The sequence below is a fragment of the Pan paniscus genome, chromosome 3 (assembly GCF_029289425.2).
Source record: "Pan paniscus chromosome 3, NHGRI_mPanPan1-v2.0_pri, whole genome shotgun sequence".
Taxonomy (NCBI): Eukaryota; Metazoa; Chordata; class Mammalia; order Primates; family Hominidae; genus Pan; species Pan paniscus.
Window position 1 is genome coordinate 80012036 of NC_073252.2, and position 22537 is coordinate 80034572.

The 22537-nt window shown below is 40.6% G+C and overlaps 2 protein-coding genes and 1 long non-coding RNA gene across 9 annotated transcripts in view; 2 read left to right on the forward strand and 1 right to left on the reverse strand.

Annotated features, from left to right (window-relative positions):
- The window catches only part of NFXL1 (nuclear transcription factor, X-box binding like 1), a 69249-nt gene extending 67596 nt beyond the window's left edge, over window positions 1–1653 (forward strand). For all 6 annotated transcript variants that reach the window (XM_034958849.3, XM_003816013.6, XM_003816011.6 and 3 more), the window contains exon 23: window positions 556–1653. In XM_034958849.3, coding sequence (XP_034814740.2) covers window positions 556–729 — 174 coding nt within the window. In that variant the 3' untranslated portion in view covers window positions 730–1653. The remainder of the gene's footprint in view (window positions 1–555) is intronic.
- Window positions 1–17429, reverse strand: part of LOC130541441 (uncharacterized) — a 65403-nt gene extending 47974 nt beyond the window's left edge. Inside the window, exon 1 of the long non-coding RNA XR_008955498.1 lies at window positions 17266–17429. This is a non-coding gene — a long non-coding RNA (uncharacterized LOC130541441). The remainder of the gene's footprint in view (window positions 1–17265) is intronic.
- CORIN (corin, serine peptidase) overlaps window positions 10840–22537 on the forward strand; it is a 242760-nt gene continuing 231062 nt past the window's right edge. For both annotated transcript variants that reach the window (XM_003816014.6, XM_063603826.1), the window contains exon 1: window positions 10840–10902. In XM_003816014.6, the coding sequence (XP_003816062.5) occupies window positions 10840–10902 (63 nt within the window). The remainder of the gene's footprint in view (window positions 10903–22537) is intronic.

A 22537-nucleotide genomic window follows, 5' to 3' on the forward strand; every position in this document is an offset into this window, starting at 1 on the left:
TTTGAGATGGAGTCTCTCTCTGTTGCCCAGGCTGGAGTACAGTGGCGCCATCTCGGCTCACTGCAAGCTCTGCCTCCCTGGTTCATGCCATTCTCCTGCCTTAGCCTCCCGAGTAGCTGGGACTACAGGCACCCGCCACCATGCCCGGCTAATTTTTTGTATTTTTAGTATAGATGGGGTTTCACCATGTTAGCCAGGATGGTCTTGATTTCCTCACCTTGTGACCCGCCTGCCTCAGCCTCCCAAAGTGCTGGGATTACAGGCGTGAGCCACCGTGCCTGGCCTAATCAGACATTTTAATATTTAGTATCATAGTCAGCCCTACAGTTTGAAATATTCTCTTCTGTTATCTCCCAGTCTCCTTTCTGCTTACCTAAACCCTGAATTTGTTGAATACAATCAGTAGTGGAGAGTAGTGTTTTAAAAAATCAAATCAATATATTGACTATATATCATTACTATTAAAACATTACCAATATTGATTTTTATGTAAATGGAAACTTTCAAATCAATGTATGCATTGAATTTAATTAAAATGATGCTGTTTTTATTTAGGCTGAACTAGAAGCTTTTGAAAACAGACTGAAGGGTCGTCGAAAGAAGAACAGGAAAAGAGATGAAGTGGCAATTGAGCTATCACTATGGCAAAAACATAAATATTATCTCATTTCAGTGTGTGGAGTTGTGGTTGTGGTGTTTGCCTGGTACATCACCCATGATGTCAATTAAAAAAAGTTTTGATCTTTTAATGTAACTCAGATTGGATTTAGATAAGTTGTTAAATTTGAAATATTAGAAAATGTATATTATAGAATATGATATATATTTACATTCATCTCTGTATTCTCTCAGCTGTTGTTGGAAGGACAGAATGTTAAACTTTATCTTAATTAGTATACTAGAAAGGGCAGTATAATACTGTTTAAAGTGAAGGCATGACTGAAACTAAAATATTTCATAAGGCTTAGCTAGAGGCAGAGTAACATGTGTTTTTGTTCATTGGGCTTCCTTGTACTTAGTTTTTTCATTTAATAATTCAAACCAACACTTTTTAAAAAATAATTCAGATGAGACTGAGCCATATCTGCAGTAAGAGAAATATTTCTTAATGTTTTGGTTACTTATGATAGAGTACTTTTCTTGATACTGTTAACTTTGTGCTTTTTTAAAAAAGTGATTCTCTAACAGACCTCTTAAATTGTGACATGAAGGTATGTAATTAGATTTCAGAAGTTGGTTTATTAGTGAGGAATTTTTATCAATAAATGTCATGGGGCGTGTTCTTCAGAATATATAGTTATTTTCAACAAATGCCAGGCTAGATTCCTCACATGTGGCTATTTCTTATGTAAGAAGCTTTTAACTGAAGTTGGCATGTTTCGTAAAACTTGCGTGTCTTTTAAAAATAATAAAAGGAAGATGAGTATTTATGAAGAATATGTGCTGACAACAGGGCTTATGAGCTCTGTGTACTTTAATCTCGTTTCTCCTTACCACAATCTTAAATAGATTTCAGCTGAAAATAATCAGTTCTTATGAAAACAAATAGAGAAATATCAGTAAGTCAAATCTGTTTGAATTATAATTCCTTTCAAATAGTTTTGCTATTTAATTTATATGATTAATGTTTTCATTAAAATTTTTGATACCAAATTTGTAATCTAGAATATTTATTATTAGCTAAAATATTCAGGAGCCTATAATTTTAAGTTAGGCATTAGTGTCAATGTATGAAATTCTAATACTTCATGTGGAAGACAGTCATTGATGGATACCTAAAAGTATCTAAAAAGTAGATTTTTTTTTATTATTATTATATTTTTATTATTATTACACTTCAAGTTTTAGGGTACATGTGCACAACATGCAGGTTTGTTACATATGTATACATGTGCCATGTTGGTGTGCTGCACCCATTAACTTGTCATTTAGCATTAGCTATATCTCCAAATGCTATCCCTCCCACCTCCCCCCACCCCACAACAGTCCCCGGTGTGTGATGTTTTCCTTCCTGTGTCCATGTGTTCTCATTGTTGAATTCCTACCTATGAGTGAGAACATGCGGTATTTGGTTTTTTGTCCTTGCGATAGTTTGCTGAGAATGATGGTTTCAGCTTCATCCATGTCCCTACAAAGGACATGAACTCATCATTTTTTATGGCTGCATAGTATTCCATGGTGTATATGTGCCACATTTTCTTAATCCAGTCTATCATTGTTGGACATTTGGGTTGGTTCCAAGTCTTTGCTATTGTGAATAGTGCCACAATAAACATACGTGTGCATGTGTCTTTATAGCAGCATGATTTATAATCCTTTGGGTATATACCCAATAATGGGATGGCTGGGTCAAATGGTATTTCTAGTTCTAGATCCCTGAGGAATCGCCACACCAACTTCCACAATGGTTGAACTAGTTTATAGTCCCACCAACAGTGTAAGAGTGTTCCTATTTCTGCACATCCTCTCCAGCACCTGTTGTTCCCTGACTTTTTAATGATTGCTGTTCTAACTGGTGTGAGATGGTATCTCATTGTGGTTTTGATTTGCATTTCTCTGATGGCCAGTGATGATGAGCATTTTTTCACATGTTTTTTGGCTGCATAAATGTCTTCTTTTGAGAAGTGTCTGTTCATATCCTTTGCCCACTTTTTGATGGGGTTGTTTGTTTTTTTCTTGTAAATTTGTTTGAGTTCTTTGTAGATTCTGGATATTAGCCCTTTGTCAGATGAGTAGGTTGCAAAAATTTTCTCCCATTCTGTAGGTTGCCTGTTCACTGTGATGATGGTTTCTTTTGCTGTGCAGAAGCTCTTTAGTTTAATGAGATCCCATTTGTCAATTTTGGCTTTTGGTGTTTTAGACGTGAAGTCCTTGCCCATGCGTATGTCCTGAATGGTATTGCCTAGGTTTTCTTCTAGAGTTTTTATGTTTTTAGGTCTAACATGTAAGTCTTTAATCCATCTTGAATCAATTTTTGTATAAGGCGTAAGGAAGGGATCCAGTTTTAGCTTTCTACATATGGCTGGCCAGTTTTCCCAGCACCATTTATTAAATAGGGAATCCTTTCCCCATTTCTTGTTTTTGTCAGGTTTGTCAAAGATAAGATAGTTGTAGATATGTGGCATTATTTCTGAGGGCTCTGTTCTGTTCCATTGGTCTATATCTCTGTTTTGGTACCAGTACCATGCTGTTTTGGTTACTGTAGCCTTGTAGTGTAGTTTAAAGTCAAGTAGCATGATGCCTCCAGCTTTGTTCTTTTGGCTTAGGATTGACTTGGCAATGCAGGCTCTGTTTTGGTTCCATATGAACTTTAAGGTAGTTTTTTCCAATTCTGTGAAGAAAGTCATTGATAGCTTGATGGGGATGGCATTGAATCTATAAATTACCTTGGGCAGTATGGCCATTTTCACAATATTGATTCTTCCTACCCATGAGCATGGAATGTTCTTCCATTTGTTTGTATCCTCTTTTATTTCAGTGAGCAGTGGTTTGTAGTTCTCCTTGGAGAGGTCCTTCACATCCCTTGTAAGTTGGATTCCTAGGTATTTTATTCTCTTTGAAGCAATTGTGAATGGGAGTTCACTCATGATTTGGCTCTCTGTTTGTCTGTTATTGGTGTATAAGAATGCTTGTGATTTTTGCACATTGATTTTGTATCCTGAGACTTTGCTGAAGTTGCTTATCAGCTTAAGGAGATTTTGGGCTGAGATGATGGGGTTTTCCAGATATACAATCATGTCATCTGCAAACAGGGACAATTTGACTTCCTCTTTTCCTAATTGAATGCCCTTTATTTCCTTCTCCTGCCTGATTGTGGAAGTAGGAAGGAGGATTTTAAAATTATGCTGGATCTAATTCAAAATTTAGTGTCATATTCTTTTTTTTTTTTTTTTTTTGAGACAGAATCTCGCTCTGTTGCCCAGGCTGGAGTGCAGTGGCGTGATCTCAGTTCACTGCAACCTCTGCCTTCCAGGTTCAAGTGATTCTTGTGCCTCACCCTCCCAAGTAGCTAGGATTATAGGCATGTGCCACCAAGCCCAGCTAATTTTTGTTGTTGTTGTTGTTTTCGGTTTTTTTTTTTTGTATTTTTAGTAGAGATGGGGTTTCACCACGTTGGCCAGGCTGGTCTCGAACTCCTAGCCTCAAGTGATCTGCTCACTTCATCCTCCCAAAGTGCTGGGATTACAGGCATGTGCCTCTGCGCCTGGCCCTAAGTATTAGCTGGTGTCCAGAATTAAAGGACAGTCATTCCTTTCTTCATGGGTGTTTTGATTTTAGAATTGTTAATCTTTCCCAGTGGTAGAATTACAGGGTTGGCATTTCAGAAGCTCTAAATCAGATACACTACACTCAAGTTATTACCTGTACTAACTAAAAGTTGAGTGTTAAGGGAACAACCGGGTGTCTACGTGGAAAGTCATTTCCATCTGTGTCAGAATCTTGGCCTGTTAAGTGAACATGAAACCTAGTTCATATCTGTTGTTTGTAGGGCTTCGGTACTAGCTAAATTGTTTTTCCTAATTTGGGGAAAAGATTTTAGGAGCAGAGGAAGGAGACTGAATGAATGGTATATGAAGTTGTTTGTTGTTTTTTCATCTTTTTGGCTAGCTCAGAGTGTAACTTATTTACCCAAAGTCACACAACTATTCCTTCACTTATTCAGTTAGCAGATGTGTTTCCTATATGTCAGGAACTTTCTGTGTTCTGGAGATAATGGTGATCTTTCCTCCTATATTGTTGCTAAGGCACAGACAAGCACAGGCAGGTAATAGACATAAAAAAATGAACGTGATTTTATGTGTGGTAAGTGGTATTCAAGAAAATAAGAGGAATGGTATAGAATGTGGTGGAAGTAGGGGATACAAGGACACTGGCTAATTTAGAATGGGAAAATCTCTCTGAGATGAGGGTATTAGAGCCGTGACCTGAATGACCTCCATTTGAAGATCAGCGAAAAATCTATACGAGAGAAAGCAGTAAGTACAAAGTCCCCAGTTTGGGAAATGCTTGGCACACCTGAGGAGCAGAAAGAAGGGCTGGTGTGGCTGGAGCCTAATGAAATTTAAATTGAGAGGAGGATGTGTCTAGGCCAGTTTATGTCATGCTTGATAGACCAGGGTAAGAAATTTGAGTTGTGTTTGAGTTGCAATGGACAGCATTGGAAGGCTTTAAACAAGGAAGAGACTTTTTTTTAAAGACCACTGGCTACGATATAGAGAAAAGACTATAATGATGCAGAGACAAGTTAAGTTTTATCTAAGTAGTTATACTGATTTGTTCTGAGGGAAATAAAGTAATGCATATTGTCCTTTTAGGTTCAATCTGAGCGAATTAGAGAAGGAATGGAAAAAGTTACCAAATAGCCACTAACAATGGCCTAAGATTGTGAATGTGGTGGTCTTGTTTTCCTCCTTACTTGTGGCATTAACAAAGTGTATTAGCTTCCTATTTGAAATCTGTGGAATATGTATATTGAAATCTTTAGATTTTTTTGGTTTAAATGCTTTTCGGAATTGACAAACTGTTTGTTTTTCAGTTAATTTCACATCTAAATAAAATGAAAACAATCTCAAATAAGTACAATTGCTACTGAAATTGTCAAAGGAATTTTACTGAGGCAAAGCAGTGAAAACATTTGCCTTCTATAAAGAAGTTATGATGCTTGAACTTAATGGCTATGAAGGTTAAAAATTTTAAATACAGATTAATCTCTGTGCTTGTGTTTAGAGAGAGATGACATATAAGAATTTTTTGGCTCTTCATGTTATTTTAAATGCTCATGAGTAATACCAGAAACAGGCTTTATTTGGAAATAGATATACTATTTAAGACAAAATTTGAAGAGATTTATTTTAAAGTGTTCCATTTCTCTTTGAGAAATATTTTTTTTCTTTGCCTAGATACCTGGCACAGTGATGAACTTAATAGAAGATTCTGTCCTCACTATGCATATGGTCTGTGTTGTGAGTTCTTCCACATAAGCAAACAGGTGAAGATTAAGCCAGGCCACCCATGTGGGGGATCTAGCCCACTGCCAAGGGTGACTTTTTAGGGTGCTTGGGCCTCATCCATCCTTTTATAATCAAGATTATTAAAACAATGGGAGATGCTGTATGCTGATCTCCAGAAGAACAAAGAATTAGTTCGGTGTTAAACCAAGAACACTAAAAATGCAGCAGTAGCCAAAATTGCTGTGACCAGGTATAGGACAGTAAAGGGAAGGCTGTAAAAAGAACCTCTGAGGACCCAGGTGACTCTAGCTGTTAATGTCTGTCTGTCCTTGGATATTGGGAACTGAAGCAGATGTCTAAGCTGTAGAGCTAGAGTTGACATGAGATAGCTCTGTCTCTTCTTGGGTCTGTGGAAGTTGCAGTCTTTATCGAGTGGCAGTGATTAGACCACTCTAAGACCCAAGGCTTATGAGGCTGGGGAGCTTCCAGGGTGAGGAAGAAGCAAAGTACTACTACTACCTCCTAGAAAAGATGCTTGAATTTGGGAGTGGTGGGAGGAACTGAGAGACCCTGTGATCTCCAGCAAGCAAGACCAGGTGTCCACCTGGGAAGCCATTTTTACATATTTTAGAATCTTGGCTTATTGAACAAGCTCAGGTCTATTGCTTACTAAGCTTCTTTTCTTGCTAAGTTTCCAATTAGTAATTTAAGTCGTGCTGTGAAGGACTGTATGCAGTTTGAAACTCCACAGTCCAGATTCATTTGAGTTAACACCTCTGTATCCCATATATGTATTCTCTTAATACATCACCTAATATTTCCAAAGCCCCCCCCAGTCACTGTCATCTGGTCATCCTCTATCTTCTCACAATACTTTTTCCTCATAGCACTAAATAGTACCTGTCCTCATATTAAGTGTCTGTTTATTATCTGCCTCCTTCCCTGGAATGTAAGCTTCATGAGGGCAGGAGTGCAGTTTCATTTATTACTGTAACCTCAGAGTAGAGAAGCCTGGCCACATAGTAGATGCTAGTATTCGTTTCCTAGGGCTGCTGTAACAGATACCATACATGAGTGACTTAAAACAACAGAAATTTATTCTTTCACAGTTTAGGTGGCCAGAAGTCCCAAACCAAGATATAACAATTTATATCTGCAAAGCCTTTATTTCCACAGAGGCACATTCTGAGGTTCTGGGTGGACATTAATTTGGCAGGGAGTAGTGGGGGGACACTAACCTACTACAGTGCTCAGTAAATATTTATTGGGTGAATGAAAATTCAGAGTGTATTCTAAGCTGTAAACCCCTTGGATGTTTTCATCACAGTCTTCTCTTAATAATTGCTACAGAACATAAGGATTAGTTTGTGGTCCCAGATTTTTTAGGCTCCAATTCTGCTTCTACCACTTTCTACTTGTGAGCTCTTAGGCAAGCTATTTAACTTTGTAAGCCTCAGTTTCTTCTGTAAAATGGTGACAATAAGAAATAACAGTAAGTGCCCAATAAGTTTTAACTATTATTATGTGTCTATAGCTATTTTAAAGCACTGTCTAGATGTAATCCTCATAACAACCATATTAGGTGCGCCTATTACACTTCTCATTTTATGACAAAGGAAACTAGATTTGTTTCAAGAATGAAAAACCTAGAAAATTATATGTCACTTTATGAGGTGCCTGGCACATAGTACATAGAACAGCTTAGCTACAGTAATATAGATATGTGGCTTTACCTCATAACTTTAAGACATCTCAAATTGATTCACAAATCAGAAAAAAAATCTGAGGCATCAGATGTGAAGTGAGGTGAGGTGAGGCATCTCAGTTTTTGCACATATGGTTACTGTTATTGAGGGAGCTCCATGTCATTGAGGGAGGACTGGGTGGGATGCTGGCCAAAGGTAGGGGCATATTTAGGCAGTGAAATTGCAGTTACGGGACCCCTCTGTAGCACTAGATGTGTGAGAGGACTAAAAATAAAATTCCTTTGAAATTTCTTACGGGGTCATATATTACCTCCTTCCCAATGACTACTGTGGTATATTAGAGTAGGGGATTGATGTCCCAGAAATATTATGTACATCAAACAGAAGATCTACACAAATTGTTTTATCAGATACTGAATATATCAATGGGCTAGAGTGTATCATAGTACATATGGGTATGTTGTTTTCCCCCTTTTGACTAAATAAACTCTCCCCTCTCTGCAACAGGTAAATTTCCAGTTTACCTTTTTCTTGCTGTTTTTAATTTTTTTTATTTTGAAGGCTTTGTATCTTTATATCTCAGCTGAAAATATTACATTCTAACTCCCCAAAGCTATTCTCACATTATTTGCAAGTATTTTTTCATAGTTTACATGTTTGTGTATTTGTTTAATACATTCCACAAGACTGAAAGTCTTGGTGAGGGCAGGAACTCTGTCTAGGTTGTTCATCTGGCAGCCAGCAAACCCAAAATAAGTATTAGTTGAATGAATAGCTAAATAGATGAGCCATGGGGTAGCATATCTGTTTTAGGTACTGCTTGCCTGTTATCATCCTGGGATGCTGCTTGCTTCTCCGTGATTTCTTGTTCTTAAATTGTCTTCAGTTGTAGTACTAAGTACTAATTTGATCTGTAATGTGATATGTGGCTAAAGTTTGCTCTGTAAAATCACCGTTTCCTGAGGTATATTCAGTACCTTTAATTTTTCCATAAATCTCTTCAAGGTTTGTGTGTGTTTTCTTTTAAATTATCTAACTAGTTGGATGTATGCTTGAAGTGCTAGACAATAAAAGTTTCAATAGGCTAGAAATGTTTCTTTTTGTAAAATTATTTTAAGAAACTAGATGATGGTTGTCACTTGAAGCTGAAATGCAAATGTAGCTAGTTTTTTTTAAAGAATAATTCAAACAGGTCGTTAAAGATTACTATGAGCACACTGCATATTCAAATCAGTTTGAATATGTTTTGAGACTTCTAATAGTTTAATGATTCTTGACATTTTAAAAGTTTATTGTAAAGAATATAAAACATCTTTACCCTCATTTTTTATGTCATTACCTTCATGCAAAGAATACCTCAGGTATTAATTCTGGTGCTGTTGGTAACTAGAACTGGTTGGGTTTTCTTGCTAAAAGGAAGTTTAAAAAATGTTTATTTTACACCATTAATGCAATTAGCTTTAGTTCTCAGAGGAACTAAAAGTGGAGAAGTGAGGGAGACTGATCGACCCTATCTCAAATCCACTGACGTAGCTACTTTAATTTCATAGTCCCTGTAGCACCTCCACCAGAGGGCAGAAAGTGGAAGAGAAAGAAGATGAAATAGAAACTTGTACTTGGCCTCAGAATGCCTGTAGAAACCTTAGCAATTGAATCCAGCCCTTATGTTATAGGCTGAGTTAACTGTGGCCCGGAAAGACTATGTGATTTGCTCACAGTTCTTGATTCCCAGACTGGCACTGTGGTGATGGTGTGTGATGAGGTAGTATCTTAGTAAGAACACAATCCAGAAGTCACTGCCTCGGGGGAATCCCAGCTCAGCTTCTTGCTAGCTTGCGTAGGCTGGTTACTTCAGCTCCCTGAATCTGCTTTCTTATCTCTAAAATAAAAATAATAGCTTCTTCCTCAGAGTAGTTGGTGGAACTAAAAGAATACATGTAAAGTGCTTAGTATGACACCTGCCACATAATATGAACTGAATTATTGTGAATTATGATAAATTTGTCAGATACTGGTTTACAAATCGGATGTTAGAATAACATGGAATCAGTGTTTCAGTCATTTTACTATACATATGCAGTATTTTCTACATTTGATCTCACTTCAGAAACAAAATACTGCCCCCCCATTTTACAAATGCATATTTTTTTCTCAGCAATAATGTTCAAGAACAAGTGCTTGGCCCATATTTTGTTGTCTTTACATGGCTTTCTTTAAATAATGGGGATGGATTTATTCAATAACCTCATGAGTTATTTTCAAAATTTCCATTAAGATCTTGATTGAAATTGGATGAAAAATCATTTCTAAGAAAAACCCAATGAAGTGTTTTTCTTTGCCACATTTGACAATTGCCTTGGACTTGGTAAAGTAATCATTACTGTGTTGAGTACCTCCAGTGCCCTCCTTGATGCTGCTGTCTTAGAAAAGGTAGCTGCTTTTGAATGACAGGCAGGAATTTGTTCGCCTTTTAGGTTCAGCCTGTAGGTGCCCTCCGCAGGAAATCAGGAACTAGGGTTTTGGAAGCAGTCAGGGTGGGGTTCTCCCTTGTCCCTGCAGCCTCAGCAAAGACTCAGGCAGTCTGGCAAAAGCAGTTTCTTCAGCATACCTAACAGAACGCAAGTTTCCATATGCCTGATGCAAATAATGCCCTCCAAACGTTAAACCTTTTTTGAGATAAACTTGTTCTTTAATTGCCAGCGCCTGCAGTTAATTTTGATTGGCTACACTCTGGTTAAAAGAAAATGCTTTCGATGTGATATGGCAAATTTGGAGAAAAGTAACTCTTTTGCTCCCAACCACTCTTCCACAACTTAAACTTAATCGTCCTGTCCTTTTCTGCTGCCCTCGTGGAGTGTAAGTTTTTGAGGGAGACCAGCAGAAACTGACTTTCCATATGCCCCTGAAGAATAACTTCTTTGAATGCAAAGAGGTGGGGACACGGAGGATCTGTCATTACGGGTTATTATGGGTGGGACCCAGAGACGGGAGTGAAGGGAGGGTGTGGCCCGCGGGTGGGATCTGTAGAGCAGACAAAATATGGGGCCCCTGGCGCTTAAAGTTCAGTTTGTCTCTCTTGAGCTTGGAGAAAATCATCCGTAGTGCCTCCCCGGGGGACACGTAGAGGAGAGAAAAGCGACCAAGATAAAAGTGGACAGAAGAATAAGCGAGACTTGTTATCCATGAAACAGTCTCCTGCCCTCGCTCCGGAAGAGCGCTACCGCAGAGCCGGGTCCCCAAAGCCGGTAAGATCGATGATTCGCTGTCCTACCGCAGCCAGGTGTGATGGCCTCTTAGTCCCGGTGAATTCAGGGTCAGCCCCTCCCGCCCCCGTCCTCTCCTCCGCCCGATGCCACCTCCTTCCCCAGCCGTCGGTGAGCTCCCGCTCTGACAGTCCCGCGCTCAGCGCCCTGCACCCAGTTCCCAGGCGCACGGCCCTGGTCCCGACCACCACCCGGGTCGCCCGGCGTCCGAGACCCTCCCAGGGTCATGGGCAGGGTTTCCTTCAGTGTTCGAGTCGGCTCGATCCGGAGACCCCGGTCTCCATGCCGGGGATGATGCCACCTTTCCTGCAGAGTCCCTCCTCCGCACGGTGCCCTCCAAGCATCTAGTGGACTTGGCTGCACACTGGCGGCAGGGGAGGCTGCAGGTGGAGCTGTCGGAGCCAGCCCCTCGGGGATCTACAGCTTCCTGTCTGCGCCGGCGTCGCGGGCGCCGGGTGGCTGGAGGGACTGTGCAGCAGTCTTGCCTGCCCCAGACGTAAGCCCCCTTCCCCAGCTGCGAGCGCCTGGGTCTCGGTCCCTCCACAGCCCGGGCTCGCGCTTGGTTCCCCGGCCCCCAGTTGATGCCTGGGGATCACTCGCCCGTCCTAAGTGCTGGCATCCCAGAACTGGCCCTCTTGCAGAGTGCTGGGAACTTGTAGGTCCCTGCGTGCAAACTTTCTCCGGCGTGAACCTGCCTAGGCACAGGAGCGCTGGCCCCCGGGGGCGCAGGCTCTGCGCTGTAGGATTTGGTTGGCTCCGATCCAGTCCTGGGAAGGGGCAGCGTTGGCTCTCGTTCAGGAGGAGAAAGAAAGGGAAGGGCACCACGGACAGTCCCTACTGGCCTGAGCCCCCAGGAAGAAGGTCTAATTTGCGGCTGCCCTTCTCCTTCGGTGTCATTAGGGCCCCGGAATCCGCTTGCTACCGCGAGGGTCCCAGCTGCTCCGAATCGGGGACCGACCGGTGACGCTAGCTGCAGGCAGAGAGGGCAGGCTGTGCGGGCGGAAGGGAGGTGGTGTCTTGTCGGGTCTTACTGGGACCCAGTTCCTGAGCTCCCGTGGCAGGCGCCCCACTCCTGCTACTACCTGCTCGGGGCCAGTGGATGGCAGCGTACGCGCTTTTTGCACGGCTCCCGGTTCCTGGGACCGAGCCCTGGGAGCTCTGACTATGAATTCAGCAGGGAAGCTTCGGGGCTGGGCATTCCCAGGGAAGCTGTTCGAGTAATTCATAAAGTGGAGCTTTCCTCCCGCGGGAAACTTCTGAGAACGATGCGCTGCGAAGACGGACTCCTGTACAAGACTTCGACGACTGACATAGGCACAATTGTGGCTTCTAGTTTTTATTTTAACTTTTTATTTAAAGTAACTTATCGATGGAAGCGAAACTCTGCAAAGGAACGTCAGACCGCTACCAGAAAGGGGGTGAAGTCAGGACTTACTGGTGATTATTGTCCAAGGACACATTTAAGCAGATAGTTTTGAAATTAATTTTGGCATAACCCTGAGACAATGAGAAGAAACAATGCATTTATAAAAAGTTATTAAACCATTTTTTTTTTGTCACAGTCAAAACATTCATTAGCTTGTTTCTATTATTAGGTGCCCAATAGGTTTGTTGTGTGAGATTGTGCTAAAAATTGGTCCTCAGATCCTGGGACTTGAGAGGTTAGAGGAGGTTCCTGGGGCTTGCGAGGTTAGAGGAGATGTCTGCATAGACTCACGTGTGGGCTTGGCTGACCAGGCAGGTTTTCCATAGAATGCTTTCCAGGACACCAAGAATTTCAATAGGATGAACTATTTTGGGGTTATTTGGGTGTGGAAACACATCAACCTCAAAACCTCAAGATTCTATAAGGCATTTTTTAAGGGGGAGGGGACTCTTTCCAGAAAGTTCCTTTCAGGGTAGGCTTACAGGACCAACGATGAAAGCCTCTGTTAACCTTCCTGTGGGTTAAAAAGACACACCAAGAATTGCTCTATTAACCTCATCAAGCACATATCCAGGTATAGGGACACTTTCTTAAAAGATGCAAAATTCATTCCATCAGAAACCTTCCTCATGATGCTGCAGAAATCACAATAGCAACAGCATAGAAGGCAGGCATCAGTGCTTCCGCATCTTGCATTCCACAACCAGCTGTGGTTTCCTTTTGGAAGGGTCACATTCTCCACCATAGCTTCATGTGGATTTCAGCAGTTGCTAGTTCTATTGACTGGCCAGCCCCTCCGTTGACCTCCCCCACTGTTGGGGGCAGACAGGAAGTTAGAGGAGAAGCTGAGTGGCCCAGGAGCTTCAGAGAGTCACTTTCAAAAGCCTGTACTTTCAAATCTCCATACTGTTAATGAGGTACTCCTTTCCTTATTTTTCCTCTTTTCCGCACTTCTAGCCTCTTTCAACACAAAGACTTGTGGTCTTAGGGTTTCTGAGTGTCTCCACTGCTGGGGTAATAAGAGCTCTCTGAGGAGCAGGAGAGCCGCAACACTGAATTGTTGCTGAGCGTATCTGAGGGGGAAAGGTTTGTTTGACCTGCTACTTCTACCTAATAAGTTATTCAACAAGTATGGATTCATGCATCCTGTTAGCCCCGTCACTATTCTTGGCATTCCATTTTGCTGGACCAAATGGAAAATGAGGCTGGCCGGCTAAAGGGTACTGACCTGATACTGGCTGGCTAAACATACTAGGTTCACACTAAACACTCAAGGGATTCCAAGACTTACCTGTTCCTCAGAGTCTACACACTCACATAAAGACACACACAGACATAATACACTTGTTTGTTTTATGTCTGTTCAGAGAGGGTGGAAATGGCAGACCCCTTAAGAGTAGAAGGTGCTGTAGATGACCTGCCTTGGTGGGAAGAGTACGAGCTTTGGTGTCAGACCTCTGACTCTGTCCCTTAAGAACCGCAAGGCTCTGGGCAAGTCAAATAATCTTGCTGGGCCTCAGTTTCCTTGGTCAGAAAATGTAGATGGTACTACTGACCACTGGTAAGGACACTGCAGACTGTGGAATATGTACTAGAAGTACTTTATGTAATAGTGGTATATTCCGGTGAAGGTTCCCTAACCTTTTTTTAAAAAACTACTTTATTGAAGTACTGGCGAGCAAAAACCTGTATATATTTAATGTAAACAATGTGATAGGTTTGGAAACAAGTATACATCTATAAAACCATCACCACAATTAATGTCACAAACCTATCCATCATCTTCAAAAGTTCCCTTCTGCCATCTTTATTATTGTTATTATTATTTTGTTATAAGGACACTTAACATAAGATCTACCCACCTAGCAAATTTTTAAGTATAGAATATAGTATTCTTAACTACAGAAGCCATGCTGTGTAGTAGATTTCTAGGACTTATTTATCTTGCATTACTGAAACTTTATACCCTTGGTCCAATACCTCCCCATTTCCTCCTCCTCTGGGAAACCACCATTCCACTCTCTGCTTCTATGAGTTTGACTGTTTTAAGATTCCTCAATTAAGTGGGATCATGTAGGATTTGTCCTTCTGTGTCTGGATTATTTCACTTAGCATAGTGTCCTCTAGGTTCATCTCTGCTGTCAGAAATGGTAGGATTTGTTTCTTTGTTAAGGCTGAGTAATATTGTACTGTATGTATATATACATACAGTTTATATATACCCCATTTTTCTGTATCCATTCATCTATCAGTGGACATTAGGCTGCTCCTATGTTTTTGCTATTGTGAATAATGCTGCAATGCACATGGGAATGCAGATGTCTTTTCAAGATCCCAATTTTAAATTCTTTGGTTACATATCTAGAAATGGGATCATATGTTAGTTCTATACTGTATGCTGGTACCATATGCTGGATCATATGATAGTTCTATTTTTAATTTTTTTGAGGAACTTCCATACTCTTTCCCATAATGGTTGCACCAATTTACATTCCCATGAACCATATACAAGAGATGCATTTTCTTGGCATCCAACACTTGTTATCTTTTGTTTTTTGATCACGTTAACAGTGGCAAAGGGCTGAAATCTCTTTGTGGTTTTGATTTGTAATTCTCTGATGATTAGTGATGTTGAGCATCTTTCATATACTTACTGGCCATTTTTATGTCTTCTTTGGAGTAATGTCTATTTAGATCTGTTTCCCATTTTAAAATCAGGCTATTAGCTTTTTGGCTACTGAATTGAAGGAGTTCCTTATATATGTTGGATATAAATCCTTTATCAGATATATGATTCGCAAATATTTTCTCCCACTTTATAGATTGCCTTTTCATTTTGTTGATCATATCATTTGCTATGCAGAAGCTTTTTAGTTTAGCATAATCTTATTTGGTTATTATTGCTTTTTTTTTTTTTGCCTATGCTTTTGGTGTCGTATCCAAGAAATTATTGCCGAGGTCAATGTCAAGATTTTCCCTTATGTTTTCTTTCAGAAATTTTACAGTTTCAGGTCTTATGGTTAAGGCTTTAATCCATTTTAACTTGATTTTTGTGCATGGCATGAGATAAAGGTCCAATGTTATTCTTTTGCATATGTATAGCCAGTTTTCCCAGCACCATTTGTTGAAGACATATCTTTCCTCCATTGTGTATTCTTGGCATCCTTGTCAACCATGTATGTATGAGTTTATTTCTGGGATCTCTCTTCTGTTTGGCCATATGGCTGTTTTCATATGAGTACCATACTGTTTTGATAAGTGTAGCTTTGTAATATATTTTGAAATCATGACGTGTGATACCTCTAGCTTTTTTTTTTCTTGCTCGTAATTGCTTTGGTGATTTGTTTCCTAATCTGTTTTTACTTGAGGATCCAGTCTCATCCTAGACTTGGTGAGAAATGTCTCAAGACTTTTTCCACAGGCAGCTTTCTGTGACTCTAGAGCCATGTGATGCAATGGAGTAGCTCTTAGCCAATTGTGGTTGTTTAAATTTAATCAACATTAAATCAAATTAAAAATTTATTTCTTCAGTCTCCTTGGGCACATTTTAAGTGCTCAGTTATTTTATAAAGCTGGTGGCAACTGTATTGGGCAGCACAGATACATGATCTCCTTCGTTGCAGGCTGTTCTCTCAGGCAGTTCTAGAGCTTTCTTTTGCTTGAGTGATGATATAAGATTTTAGGATGATAAAAATTTTCCTAGGCCAAGGCACAGTGGCTCACTGGGATTACTGGAGGCTGAGCCAGATTGATCACCTGAGGTCAGGAGTTCGAGACCAGCTTGGCCAACATGGCAAAACACCATCTCTACTAAAAATACAAAAAAATTACCAGGGCATGATGGCACCTGCCTGTAGTCCCAGCTACTTGGGAGGCTGAGGCAAGAGAATTGCTTAAATCCGGGAGGCAGAGGCTGCAGTGAGCTGAGATCATCCCAGTGCACTCCGGCCTGGGTGATAGAGCGAGACTCCATCTCAAAAAAAAAAAAAAAAAAAAGAAAGAAAGAAAAGAAAAGAAAAAGTTTTCCTGTAAAGCACCTCTATTTGCTTCTTTTTCTTTTAAGAAGTGGTTTCCTATAGCCGAATCACTTCCGTTTGTTGAGGTCTCTTACATGGCCTAGGCATTTGTTGAATAGTAAATGGCCAGATTGATGTATAAATCACTGACAAGTGAGTATTAGTCACATAATCCTCTGAGTTCTCCCCTTCAGCCTTGATGATTTTGCTTATGTATTGTTCTTTTCCCTCCCTATGAGCTTTACGGCCGATGATTTTCCTGGCTTTACAGCAGAAACTAATACAACAGAAGGAGGCTCTTCTCCCTCCATAGGTACTCCTACATGTTGTACCATTTTTTACAAGAATGAAAGCACTATAATACTAAGTACAATGTCTGGGGGAAAGATCCACCAAGTGTTTAATTTAATCAGGCTTAAAAACTAATACTCCATCTCACTACATAGGACCCCTTCTTGAACTCATCCTCATTTGACAAACTATATATTTTACTTCCATGGCCTTCCTGGTGTGTGTTTCTGTGTGTTCTCTTATTATAAGAACATCAGTCATATTGGATTTAGGCTTCACCCTAATCCAGTATGACCTTGTCCTAACTAACTTCAACTGCAAAGACCCTATATCCAAAGGAAGGACACATTTTGAGGTTCTCGGTGAACATATATTTTGGAGACACTATTCAACCCATTACAGATGCATAGATAGGTCAGTCTTTTCCCTAGCTGGATTTCTTACCCCATGAAGTATATTCTGTTCCTGAGGCTTTACTAAATCTGCTTTAGTGCAAGCACAATCTGTAATGTTTATTATTCTCATGGACAGACGATCATCATGCAAGTTGGGAGATTATGTTCTGCTAATGAGCGCTTTCTACCTGGGTGTGGAACACATGGGATGACTCACCTTGGGACTGCTGAATCAGCTGTTCTTCCCCAAGCCTCTCACTGTCCCCAGTTCTGTCTTCAGTCTCTACCCTTTCTCTTCACTCATAAAGAGCCACAGTCATCCTGGAGCAGTGGCTAGTCTGTTTGCCTCTTTCTTGAGCCTTCTGCATTGGCGTTTGGTCTGCTCTGAGCTCTGCTGAAGGGTGCCCATTAATTATGCCTTCCCTTCTGCCTGCTGGCAGTTGTCCCGATCAGCTCACCTTACAGCAGCTGTTTGCATATTCTCCTGCAATACATTTCTACATGTCCAAACCATCAGAGCTGGTGGTGACAAATGCAGTGTCAATGCTTGATCAGGCTGGTTGAGGATCCAAGGTGGTCCTGTAGGTGATCCATCTTGTCATTAATGTCAGTGCTGAAACTCTGTAAGAGGCTCAAGATGACATCTGTGGAGAAGGGCCAGTCAGCCAACAGGCTGGCTTAGGAGCAGGGCAGAAAATATAGAGGCGAGTTGCGAAGACCATTTTGGTGTCTCCAGCTTGTGCTTCCTTAGCCCAGGGTCCTTTCAACCCGTTAACCTTTAGGTTGACAGCACTTGAAGAGTACTTTTTGTTTGTAGCACTTTGGGGGAGTTTTAAAGTCCTATGCAGCTATGAAAGTAGGTGTCAGTGTCTCTGAAGTCACGAAAGTGTCATTCTGCTGAAGTGTCATAGATAGAGATTGACAGTACCAGGAAATCTTAATCTGGGACTCCAAGAACCTCCTGAATGGTGAAAAATCTTTTTATGCATAGTTCTGTTTGAATTTTTCTGGTAATAGCACCACAACTTCCCAAGAAGTGAAAGCCATAGCTAGACCTAAATAGCTTTAATATATGAGAATTCAACTATACAGCCTGGACAAAAAGAATACATTCATCTCCTTATTTAACAAACATTTATGTGACAGGTATATTATTAGGCACTTAGGAGACATCTATGAACAAAACAGGGATTCATGCACTTGTGAAGCTTAGTTTCTAACTAAGCAATAAACCCTAAACCATGAGTGCAGGGAGGAGAGATGAATGTTTAATTAATATGAGTCATTCTATTCAGTGTCCTGGAGTAAGAGCAAAAGATGAGAGAAAGGAATCTGCCATTAGTTTCAGAACCTGGTGCCTTTTATGTGTATCCTTTTTGCAGTTCCACGTGTGATCCTGGGTTTAAAGATTGTGCCATTTTATTCCCTAACCTCAAGCTAATTAATTAATCTGGCACTCAACCGATGAGCCTGTTCCAGCTCTGAAACAAAAAAAAAACAAACACCATGTGGGATTTATTGTTGGAAGTTACATTGGTCTCCAATGTGACACTCTCTTAAGGCTTTTCAGGGATTAGTTTGACAGTACATGATTTTCATCTTCATGTGCCTATTTTAGAGCCTTATTCTGTGAGCAAGATGCTACTTCTCTGTAGTGTGGTTTGGAAATCAAAGCTATATTGTTTTATTTACTATTTCTCTGTCATCCTTTAAAACAGTTTTGTTCAAGTCAAGCATCATCAGAAAGGGGAGTTCAATAAGAAGTTGGTATTAGGTTGCTGAGATTTTACAGAAGTCAGTTAACCTTTTAGATCCTGGTTTACTTGTGTAAAATGAGGTAGTTGGACCATTTACTCTTTCAGGGCCTTTTTCAATCTAAAGGCTATAATTTTTATGTGGCAGCAGAAAATGAGCAGGACACTGTCCCATTTTACTTTATTGTTTCTCTCTTCCCTTTCTGATAGCTGACAAGCTGGTGTGTTTTTTCCTTCCTGACACCAGATGCATGGTATCTTTCCTGACACCACTGCTGCAACTCTCTGACACCAACTGGGTGTCCAATAATTCAACTCAATTCTGACACTGTCTACTTGGAGTTAGTGCCAGATCCCACAAGACTGCCCCCGACTTTAGATGACAGTTGCAAGTTCTGGGCCACCTGCACTTCTGACTGATTGGCCATGAATCAGGGGTTCCCATAACTCCCTCCCTCTTCAGGTTTGACAATTTGCCCTAATGGCTCACAGAACTCAGGACAACACTTAACTCACATTCACTGGTTTATGATAAAGGATACGAATGAACAGCCAAATGAAGAGGTGCCTAGGCCAAGGTCCAGAAGGTCCAGAAGGTCCAGAAGGGTCCTGCCCCAGTAGAAATATAATGTTAGCCACAGATGTAATTTTAGATTGTCTAGTAGCTGCACTGAAAAAGCAAAAAGAAACAGATAAATTTGAACTTAATAAGATAGCTTATTTAACTCAATGTATCCAAGATTTCATAATTTTAATATGTAATCAACATAAAAATTAATGAAATATTTTACCTTTTTTTTTTTTTTTTTTTTTGAGATGGAGTCTCGCCCTGTCACCCAGGCTGGAGTGCAGTGGCACTATCTCGGCTCACTGCAAGCTCCGCCTCCCGGGTTCACGCTATTCTCCTGCCTCAGCCTCCCGAGTAGCTGGGACTACAGGCGCCCACCACCATGCCCGGCTAATTTTTTGTATTTTTAGTAGAGACGGGGTTTCACCGTGTTAGCCAAGATGGTCTCGATATCCTGACCTCGTGATCCGTTCGCCTCGGCCTCCCAAAGTGCTGAGATTACAGGCATGAGCCACCGCGCCCGGCCTACCTTTTTTTTTCATAACAAGTCTTTAAATTTTACTACCCTTACAGCATTTCTCCATTCAAATGAGCTACATTGCACATGCTCAATAACGACATGTAGCAAATGTCTGCGGTATGAGAGAATACAGGGTTATATGGAATGAGATGGTCTGAACAATGACCCCTGGAATAAAACCACATCTTAATCCCTGAGACCTGTGAATATTATTTTATATGTCAAAATTGTCAAAAGGGACTTTGCAAATGTAATTAAATTAAGGATTTTGAGATGGGGAGATTATCTTGGATTATCTGGGAGGTCCTGATGTGATCACAATACCCTTAGAAAGTGCAGGAGCTTCTGTCCCCATGGAGTTGGGATGCTCCCAGAATGTAGATGTGTTCACCAATTCAGAAACTCTAAGCCCTGACACTTAGGGGTTTTTATGGAGATTTTGTTCATCACATAGGCATGAGTATGTGGTTATTAATTCAATGTCTAGCCCTCTCTCCTCCCAGGAGGTTGGGGAGTAGGGCTGAAAACTCTAGGCTTCTAATCAAAGTTTGGTTTTTCTGGAGACCAGCCCCTATCCTGAAGCTAGCTAGGGGTTTTCCAGAATCCAAGAATCACCTCGTTAGAACAAAAGTTAGAATAAAAGGTGCTCTTATCACTCGTATCACTCAGGATATTCCAAGGGATTTAAGGAGTCCTGTGTCAGGAATTGGGAAAAAAAACAAACACATATTTCTGATTATGCCATAGGAGTGCTGCCTGGGTAAGGGGCATCCTACATGACCTTAGTGTCCACTTCCCTCTTAGTGGGCATTCGCTAATTCTTCTTACAGTGACCCTCTGCCAAAGTGAAAAATTGCCTGTTCAACCCCAAAAGACTGATCAGAGGAAAGCTGGGAGGCAGTTTAAACCACCATAGCTCTGGTTTCTCTGAGGGTATCTACTCTGGCTAGAGGTCAGATCCGAACATCTTACCTATGTATGCAGCTATGGGTGGTGAACAGAACGAGGAGAGACAGTCATTTGCATCAGGGCTCTTCCACCAGATGGCCCAGGATCAAGCTGGGTGCCAGGTGTGCCTCTGGGTGCTGAGGAAGTGTGACACAGGAGAAAATCTTCTTTAAATAACTAGGTGGGAAATATGCCCCTATGCATTCAAAGTTAAGAAATAATTTTTAAAAAAACATAATAAAAATGTGCTCAGAATAGCAAAGGAGCAGAACTTTAAGGTAGAAAGGGAAAATCCTGAGATCTCTGAAATTTAGGAGGGTGGAAAGTAAAACCACTCAGGAAGTAGAGTGAGCCTGATTAAACCACTAAACCCAAACCAGGAAATCAGCCAGGCAGCCTTGGGTGCAGAGGTGCATAGACATGGGCTCAAGTTCTAGCTTATCACTTACTGACTGGGTGCTCCTCCAGCAAGTTAATTTCCCTTAGGCTCCATTTTCTTCTCTGAAAAGTTGGAATAATAGATCTCTTACAAGGCTGTAATGAGGACTTAATGAAAGAATGTATTAATGAAAATGCTTTATTAGAATGCATGTTGCTGGATAAATGTATTTTTTTTATTGTTACGCTTATCTAGTTGTGCATATCCCTAATAAAATATCTCTCTTGAATTGAAATCTTAATTGCAGGAATTTAGTGGCTCTCTCTAGAGAAAGAAGAAATGTTGCTTCCAAAGTCTGGGCTCTCTTATAAGTAAGGCAAAAATAAAACAACTGAAAGTTAATGTCACCCTGCCTCCTTTATGGTCTGTAGTAGGACTGCTCCAATAGAAATATAATGTTAGCCACAGATGTAATTTAAAATTGTCTAGTAGCCGCACTTGAAAAAGCAAAAAGAAACAGATGAATTTAATCTTAATAAGATAGCTTATTTAACTCAATGTATCCAAGATTTTATAATTTTAATATGTAATCAACATAAAAATTATTAATGAAATCTTTTACCTTTTTTTTCATAACAAGTCTTTAAATTTCACTACCCTTACAGCATTTCTCAGTTCAAATGAGCTGCATTGCAGGTGCTCAATGACAACACATAGCTAGTGTCTATAGCATTAGAGGGTACAGGGCTTTATGGAGCGAGATGTTCCGAACAATGACCCCCTAGATAAACCCACATACTAATGCCTGAGACCTGTGAATATTATTTTCTATGTCAAAAGGGACTTTGCAAATGTAATTAAATAAAGGATTTTGAGATGGGCAGATTATCTTGAATTATGTGGGAGGTCCTGATGTGATCACAAAGCCCTTAGAGAGGCAGAAAGGTCAGAATCACATGTGACAATTAGTGATGGTGGATGTAGAGATGGGAGGAGAAATGTGCTTTGAAGATACAGGAAGGGGCCACAAGCCAGGGAATAGACACAGCCACTATAAGCTGAAAAAGACACAGATTTTCCCCTGAGAGCCTTCAGAAGGAAGCAGCCTTGATAACACCTTGACTTTAGTCCAGTGAAACTGATTTCAGACTTCCAACCTCCAGAACTGTGAGACAATAAATTTGTGTTGCTTTAAACTACTAAGTGTATGGTAATTTGTTACAGCAGCAAGAAGAAACAACTATATAACTGATACACAAATATTCACATCATTTCCAAGCGTGTTTTGTGAAGGTGTTGCCCTGGCTGCAGAGTCTTAGA